The 8,848-nt window shown below is 36.9% G+C and overlaps 1 protein-coding gene across 2 annotated transcripts; it reads right to left on the bottom strand.

Moving 5' to 3' along the window:
• Positions 1-998: 998 nt before the first annotated feature.
• LOC18097756 (uncharacterized) lies at positions 999-5,558 on the bottom strand. 2 transcript variants are annotated; one of them, XM_024598680.2, is made up of 4 exons: positions 5,106-5,557; positions 4,501-4,572; positions 3,873-3,944; positions 999-3,355 (listed from the first exon to the last, which is right to left on the bottom strand). In XM_024598680.2, the coding sequence occupies exons 1-4, from the start codon at positions 5,116-5,118 to the stop codon at positions 1,209-1,211; spliced, it is 2,304 nt and encodes a 767-aa protein (XP_024454448.1). In that variant the 5' UTR covers positions 5,119-5,557; the 3' UTR covers positions 999-1,208. The 2 variants fall into 2 exon arrangements, with proteins under 2 accessions (XP_024454448.1, XP_024454449.1); XM_024598681.2 differs by lacking the exon at positions 3,873-3,944 and having other exon boundaries at positions 5,106-5,558.
• Positions 5,559-8,848: the final 3,290 nt, after the last annotated feature.

Here is an 8,848-nt window from a genome sequence, read left to right as displayed (position 1 = left end):
TAAGCTGCACGCATTAGGAAACTGTGGTTCTCTTGAGGTTTGGGACTTCGCAGCTGATTGCTTTCCTCTTAAAACAATGACTGTAAAGCCTCCTTTACTGACCTGAATATCCCCAGAGATCTTTGTACCTCCACATTTTATTTGGTGGAATCAGCTGGCACAGTTCTTCTCGTTGCAAGGTGCGTAGGGGAATTTGTTCTTGGAGGTGCCAGCCCCGTGCTTGAAGAAGACTTGCTTATTGATGAGGGCATTCAGCCTTTGGTTTGTCCGTATTGGACATTACAATTTCGCTTGTTCAGAACGGACTTTGAGCAGAAACCATGGGTGGACATGGAAACCATGGAGGATAGAGCGCTTTTTATTGGTGCAAATCACTCAGCATCAGTCTCGGTTTCAAACTGTGGAGGACGTAAACAGAACTCCATCTACTTTACTGACGATTACTGGGGACAAATGACGATTGCTCATATGGTGGTCATGATATGGGTGTTTATAACTTGGAAGACAGAAGTGTCAAACAGTTCTATGAATGTAATGCATAGAAGATTCAACCACCGCCCTGTTGGATCCTTCCTAATCCATGGTAGACATATCAGGAGCTTTCTTGATAACTTCAAATAGCCAGTTTCTGCTTGCTTCTCAACTTTCCATTTGCTGCTGTGAAGCTCTGCTTGCCACTGCTCCTACCTTACCTCTGCTGCAGATGCTACTCCGGCTTGTGCTGATATTGCAGCTGGAATGAAGTTACAGTTGTGTTGTATCTGATTCTAGTTTTAGCCTTTCTATTACTTGTTTCTTGTCTGCAAAATCTGATGATTTTCGCTTGTGCTTCTTTTGTTTATGGTTTCATCCCAATTTTCAATTGTACATCATTCTCTTGTAAATAAAATTGTCTTGGAATTCCAAAGCCTTATTTCAACATGTTTGTACCAAAAGTCTCAGACAAGAAAAAGTTTGTGCTGGTTTCTGTTGCTTACTAATGACAATGGAATTGACAATTGCAATAAAGAAACATTTACATTGAATCCACTTCAAAATTGGCCAACAGAATTTGTGCCAGTAAGAATCAACTCTTAACAATTTAATGTATGAGAAGGATAGCAGGCTGTGGATACAAGAATCCAAGAGCCTCTGGAAAAAAAAATTTGCTGTTATCACTCAGATAGAGTAACAAAAACAAACCCTGCCAAAAACCTCCATGGACATGATTAAATGCCACCTCCAGAAGTTCCTGAAGATTCAGCAACATCTTCCAATCTTAATTTCGTTGCTACTACTTCAATCATTTTACCTCTATCTGCTGAGCCATCCACAGCCCTGTTTAGTCTTTTCAACCATATATCATAGTCAACTGGGTATGGAGTTCCACAAAGGCTATCAACATAATCAGCAAATGCCTTCAAAAGAGCTGAAATTTCACCAAGCTGTTGCTGAATCAAACGCTTTGCCCAGCTTCTTTCCCTCCATTGCAAGGCAGACTCGATGGAATCCTGTTGCTGCATAGGCCCCCCACATACAAAAAAGAGGAGGTAAATTAGGCTCTCAGCATCAGATGATGGACAAAGTTTACCATGCTGAAGTGCATGTGATGAGGAGAACTGTAGATTTATTGCCGGGCTATCCCTGTCTTCTAGAACTGCACGTCCCCATGAAATCGGAACATGCAAGAACATCTTTCCAGACCCTTTGGGGTCAATGACACGAATTATGTTCTCGGGACAAAGATCACCATGTTGGACGTTGGCAATTGATGCACTTCTTAGAGCAGCTAGGCAGTCTCGGCAGCAGCGAAGTGCTTCCTCTGAGGAAAATGGGCCATCTCGAGCAACTGTGAAAGAGAGTGGCTCCCCGACTGGAGACGTCACAAGTATCGGAGTTCCACACCATAGGTGATCACAACGCCCTCCAGGACTCTGCTTTTTACATGGACCAGGATGCAAAATCCGGCCAGAGGCAACTATTCTTGGCAAATATTTACATGAAATTCCTTGTTGCTTCAAGATGTTTAACACTTTTGTTTGCCTCTGTACTTGGTACCACAAACTCATGTCTTCCCAGGATGGCTCTAGTCTGGATGGGTGAGCACCCACATATAAAGTGAATAACTCTGCGGGAAAATCTGGAGAAACAGCACTATACATAAAGTAGTTCCCTCCAACCAAAGAATCCTGTATTTGAAAACTTTTATTTCCCTGCTGCTGGTCATCCAACATCAATACATCACCCTGTCTAAGCTTCATATTTGATGCTCGCTTTTTCAAAGAAGGATTGTCACTTTGGTCAAGTTCTTCAATCTCTCCTTGATGTACTATTTGTTGGAAGGAGACCATTGCATTTTCATTTTCAATTAGGCGACACTCCATCCTACGCTTCTGAAGACGGAGACCATGATCTGAAGCCAGTGAGGTTATTGACTTTCTTGGCAACCCCATCCACTGGACTATAGAATGGAATGTTGCCAGAAGTACTTGAAGAGTTCCTAGGTCTCTCCAATTTGCATTACCTAGCTTGTTCCATACCTGGTCAACTGGGGAAACTGCGACTTCAGCATGACACTTGATCCATTCAGTCACAGATTGGTATGGATCAGCTGAGTTCACTTCAAGTTTGCCAATATCACCCCCAAGCTTCACTACCCCACCAAATTTAGAATCAAAAACCAAAATAAATACAGAATCATTGCCAACTGCACTGAACTTGCTCAAACTCTGTGTGATAAGTATATGAACACCATAAAAGAGGGCTTCACAGATACTGCCAGGAGATAATCTTAACTCGTTTTCTGACAGTATATCTGGTCTAAACAAGGCAAACTCCATAACATGATCCCAACGAACTTGCATATCACTCCCAGTTCTTTGTACCAAAGCTAAACCACAGAGCTCTTCAAGCCTTCCCCTTGACACTGCCTTCTCCACGGTATAAAATTTTGATCCAGGATGACGAGGACAAGATAAAAAGAATGGTAGCGGCCCACTTCTGTGCCAAAATGTACGCCACAGGCCATTTACAATAGCATGAAGGAAATCTTCTATTGCAAAATACTTGTCTTCTTTTGAATCATCAGAAGCATATGCTGAGCACGGCATACGATACAGTTGCTGAAATAGGACCCCCTCCAATGCTAAATCAAGCTTGCACAATTCATCAATCGAGAAGGGAGACCTGAAAAACTGCCCCTTGTTGGACAAATCTCCAACTGAATTTTCCAAAACCCAGTCCTCAAGACCTTGTGTGAATAATTCGAGGCTGACAAGTTTCCTTGCATAGTCTTTAAGTGCCTTAAATGCTCTTCTGGAAGCAGGAACAGACTTGCTTGAGGTGGAAATGCCAGATAAACTCCGGGCAGACATCACTATATCCACAGAAATCCATGTGTTAGTTACTCATCATTATCGAGAGAAATCTGAAATAAAGCAGGTTAATACTTAGTTAGAGGACAGAACATCTCCATGTGCTATTTAAGAGAATGACAGTAAACTGTGAGCATGCAATGAGCTGCTTAGTACTTTCCATGCACGTGTACTTGAGAATAATAGGTCCAAAACATCTCTTTTCTATATTTCTCCTTCTTGGCTCATCATCCATATTTCAAATTTCATTGTCAAGCATTGATCTCTCCTATGCAAGATGGAAAGTATGTGTGCCAAGTCTGCATCATCTGTATTCATTAGGTGATGATTCATTTTTTAAAAGTAATAAATCTTAATATTCAAAACCTCGATGATCTTAAAGTGAAAACAATGCATTCAATCTCGTTCTACTATACTTTGAAACATTTAATTTGTAAGTTCTGAGATGAAATTTAGGAACCAACTGAAAGTACTTAAGAGACAAAGATGAAGGAAAAAGGACCAGCCATCATTACAAACCAGAGCTAGATTTCCTGAAACTTCCACTCAAACTGTTTCCTGGAGGTGAGTCCAAATCATTTTGCGAAATACCTGATCCAAAATCATCACTCTTGTAAAACATGGAAAGCAATCAAGTATGGACATAATTAATAATTCATTAACCAAGAAAGGTGGTTTGCAAATTTAAAGCTAGAATAACAAGCTTAGATCAACTGACAATGTTGTTATCATGAAAAATGGCATATGAAAGAAGATAAAATCCGGGCTAAACAAGAAGTAAGGTGGCAGAAAAATCAAACATGGCTAAAGCAAGATCCTCTTTACTTCTAAAGCTTTTGCTTGTCCAAGTAAGAGAAAGCCACAACCCAAATAGTCAAGTACGTCAGATTATTGAAAGTACAGCAAGTAACTGAAGTCAGAGGCCTAAGACAGTGTTAAGGACATCCAAACTGACTAGATCAGACAGGTGTTTAGCACCACTGCAGGTAATCAAAGTGAGAGACATTAGACAAGTTTTTAGAGCAATCAAAAGCAAACCAAGTTCAAAAACCCACTTGAACTATACCGTAAAAACACAATTATAGTTATAAACGAGAAGGTAAATGCACAGCTCGCAAGAATTGCATTCCATAATCCAAATACCAACCTGATCTTGTCTTCCTAAAACTCCCATTCAAACTTTGCCCAGGAGATGAGTCCACATCATTTTCTTGAGATCCTGAATCAACATTAACCATTAATTGAGTGCATAAATTATACTTCAATCTTGTTAATGCCAACACTTTGAAAAAATAGAGAAACGAGCATCCTTCTAATAAGGCAAATGCAGATTGTAATGCTAAAGAACCTCAGCAAAAAAGGGTATAGCCCATCTCTCTATGCAACACTATTATAGCCTTGGACCAGGATAAATGCTGGAAGAAAACACAAACAAAACCATGGCGGCAAAAAAGCATTATTCTTGACATATAAACATGAAAAAAAGTTGTTTTCCTTCGGGAATTTGATTAATTCTGCAATAAAGTAAATATTTTTTACATAAAACACAAGCTATCTATATGACAGATAGCGGAGGTTAAAGCAAATAATGTAATCTACATATGCTTGCAAGATTCCAAATTCCCAACATATCTAAATATTATATATTTGCACATCTGGCTTAATTAACTACACAACAAAAAAATGCCAACAAGGAGAGTCAGAGAAAGAATAATGCCATTCAATCACATTATCTGCCAAAAATGAACTCACCTAATAATTCCATGGCTACAACTCAAACTCAAGCCAAAATGCAATCTTCAACAATGTTAATCTGCAGATCTTTGGAGTATCTAAAACCAAGCATTGTTCAACATAACCACTGCATTGTGAAAAGAAAAACAATTTCTTGTGTAGAGGGAGAGTGTGGAACAGTAATGGGAAGGAAAAGGAGAGATCTTGAACTGTACATCGGAGAAGAAGAGACCCAAATGGGAGACATTATCAGAAAAACGAAAAGAAAAAACAGAAGCAGAAGCAGAAGAAGCAATGGTTCTTGCCAGATGGGTTCTTTCTTGTTTTGAAAAGAAGAGACAGTAAGACAGCAGCAACAAAAAAAAACAACAGATGAATAACAAGAAAGAAATGAAGGACAAGAAGCAAAACAAAAGCTCTTTCACTGCTCTTTAAAAGCTGTAGAAAAGAAACCACAGCCTCTAATCTAACAATGTTCCTTCTTCTTTCTTTGTTTTTGTCTTGTCCCCACAAGTCTTCTTTGGCAGTTGGTCCCACTGACATATGATGTTTTTTATTTTCCTCTTCAAGCTTGTCTCTCGAAGCTGCTGCTGTTTTTCCATGCGTGATCAACACACACACACGCCCCTTGTTCACTTCCTCCTGTTCTTATTTTTTAACAAGAAAAGAAATGCATAAATACCCTATTTTGATCATTCTTTGGCCATGGATCCCTGGTCGTACTCAGATAGGACTTCAATCCTATTGCTTTTGCTCTTTTTGTGCTTGATGGATGTTCAATCCTTGTACTGGTTTCCTTAAAACAACTCAGTCTGATGTAATTAAAAACTCGAATAATCGACCTCATAATTTAGTTAAAATTCGTTGTAATCAATTCAGGGATGGAACAATGGGAAGGTGAGGGAGTGATGAACACGCTCCATTGATTAGAGAGTGGGTTAATGGGGTATACTCAAATGGGAGTAATGTCAGGTTCAACTTCACTTTTGCTGGAATTCTTATATAATATTTGATTTATATAGCTTCTGGTCCAGTCAGTAGTTTTCACCAATCACCATCCCACCCTGCTGCTGGTCCCAAATGGTCCTCTACTCTCCCTAAACTGGCACTGTATTACCTTGAGTCATCATAGTTCATCGAGCAAGTTATGGGATAATTTTCTTTTTTCTTTATTTTTTTGTTCTTATTTTCCATGTTTTTGTAATTAAATCTGGGAAACATCCACAAGCTGCTTCCAACCAAAAACATGCCATGCAGATAGAAACTATCCACCGATAATTGCCATGGAAAAATTAGAAATTGATGGCCAACTATACAAAGATTTAAGGAGCCTAGATATCATCAAACATAATAAATGCACAAAACTTCCACCCAAATATTCCATGTTGATTATAGAGAACTGAAGAAACTACCACCCAACCCAAGCACTCGCGATTCCAGCAATTAATGTCATTAATTGAAAGGGACAAGCTGATATCAATAATATTATTTTAATTGATGCTGAGTGATTTCACTAATTAATCACTTAGACTTTGTCATTTCCAAAAATAGTCCACGGTTCTTGAAATTTTATATTTAATTAGTGTTCTAATATACAAGTAATGTTTTTTTTCTCTATTTTATGTGGATAAAGTAATCCAAACAATACCCTTTTTTTTTCTCATGATATTTCTTGATTGTAGCATGGCATCCATGGTTCCCGTGGTTCAGACCATACCTTGAAGAAATTCATAAAAAAACCAAAGGCGTGGGGGCTAAGGCATGAGGCATGACCATCCGAAATTGTATAGCACTAAACACAATGATTAGGCAAATCTATTGTTTATGTTTTTCCATAATGCGAAGACCGCATGAGTGTCATGAAGACATTAATTACTTGTAGATGTCGCCATATATTAATCATTATCATCATCTCTTATGAGGTTGGCTAAGAATGCATGGGTGGCCGCACCCTTCATTTACATTCCAAACTGGTCCAAAGGCCTGAGCTATGCCGGGGGGGGGGGGGGGGGGGTGTTGATAGTCCAAACGCCGGTGCCAGGCAAGGGAGGTCGGCCCATGGGCGGGTGTACGGCCTAGCCTATCCTCACAGTGAAAACACCTACAGAGGGACAGCTTCCCGAGCACACATCACCCTTCTTAGGAACGGGTTCACCTCATGGGCTCCGGTTTCTATTACTACAATCTTATATTTCTACAGAGATATCGTGGTAATAATTATGTTTTAAAATATTTTTTATTTATAGATATATTAAAAAAAAGCCCAAATTCTTTTGATTCCTTCCTTGTACAATCCCATCAATGAATAATGATAATTAGCTGTAGTTAATAAAACTAATCTTAGACAACAACACAGCATCAATATAAAAATCAGAAAGCCATGGGGAGAAGGGTGGGGGAATTTTTTTGGATGCCTTCATTAATTTTAATTTAATCATTAAATTGTCTCCTAATTTGTAGAGAAGTAAACCCAAGTTCAATAATCACGTTTAATGACTTATCCACCAAGCCCAACAACTCGTCCAAGAGAAAAGCCCATTATTCTCTTTGAAAGGTCTGAAAAAATTGCGAAAAAGATTCGAAGTTGATAAAAAAATAAATAATAATAATAAATAAATAAAAAGCCTCTCAAAGTGCAACCAATCAATAATCAAAGGGAAAAAAGAGCTTGAATCATGCTTGACTAATTTTTCTTAATTTTTTTTGGATTTCTTGTGTTATTTTGAATTTTATGTTATTTTTCTTTTATATTTTAGGATTTTGATTCTATTACCTAGGCATTATAAATTTTTTTAAGAGACAGATTTTATTTGTTTTATTTTCAAAAAAGTAAATTGCAAATTTAAAATTCAAGCTTGCAACTTTTTTTTTATCATCAAGTATTTCAGTGCTTTTATTGTTTTTGTGCCTTCGCCTACATCAAGGTCCCTCTACGATGGGAAGGAAAAAAACTAACTGTAAGGATATAGAGAAATGTAGAAAACAAGATTTTTTTTTAAAAAAAAAAACAAACACACGGTAATATAGAAGATGAAAAGCCAATGACCTGTGTGGAAAAAAAAAAAAAAAAAAAAAAAAAAAAAAAAAAAAAAAAAAAAAAAAAACCTAAAAAAAATTGTTTTTACTATGTATCACTTTACAAAATATTATTTATTGTAATAATATTTTGTTTTTTTTAATTTAATTCTTTAATATTTTATTTATTAAAAATTGAATTTTATGATTTGTTTTGACTTTCTTTTAAAATGATTATTCTACTTTTATGAACTAGATTGCAAACTTAGTGACTTAACCTGGTTGACTTAATTTTTTTTATTTTTTTTTCACAATTACAACATTCAATATTGAATTAATTAGGAATTAGGCTTCATGATTTTTCAGTTTGATTTTTATGAGGTTATCTTGATCTCATGAACCAAGTCATGAGTTTTACGAATTGATCCGTAATTTTTTATTGCATCCTTTTTTAAATTGATTTCTTTTTTTTTTTTATCCCTTGACAATAACTTGATTGTTAATTGAGTTTCGTAATTTATTTTGATTTATTTTCAATAGAGTTATCTTCATTTCATGACCCAAGTCGTGGTTTGGGAGGTTAACCTGAGTTGACTCAAATTATTTTTTTAGTTTTTTTCATGAAATTATCTTGGTCTTATGACCTATGTTATGAGTTTGGTGAGTTAACTCGAGTTTTTGTTATTGTTTTTTTTCAATTTCATCTTTAAAGTTTATTGGGATTTGAACTTCATTATTTCTTTCGG

Source organism: Populus trichocarpa, chromosome 4 (genome assembly GCF_000002775.5).
Source record: "Populus trichocarpa isolate Nisqually-1 chromosome 4, P.trichocarpa_v4.1, whole genome shotgun sequence".
NCBI lineage: Eukaryota > Viridiplantae > Streptophyta > Magnoliopsida > Malpighiales > Salicaceae > Populus > Populus trichocarpa.
This window is presented reverse-complemented; position numbering and strand designations above follow the sequence as displayed.

What these genes read in the sequence shown, in the direction of transcription:
- LOC18097756 (XM_024598680.2), bottom strand. An exon ending in TTTTAGGAAGACAAGATCAG is followed by an intron (nt 3,945 to 4,500) that starts GTTGGTATTTGG and finishes ATTTTGGATCAG; the next exon opens with GTATTTCGCAAAATGATTTG. An exon ending in TTTCAGGAAATCTAGCTCTG is followed by an intron (nt 3,356 to 3,872) that starts GTTTGTAATGAT and finishes CTGTGGATATAG; the next exon opens with TGATGTCTGCCCGGAGTTTA.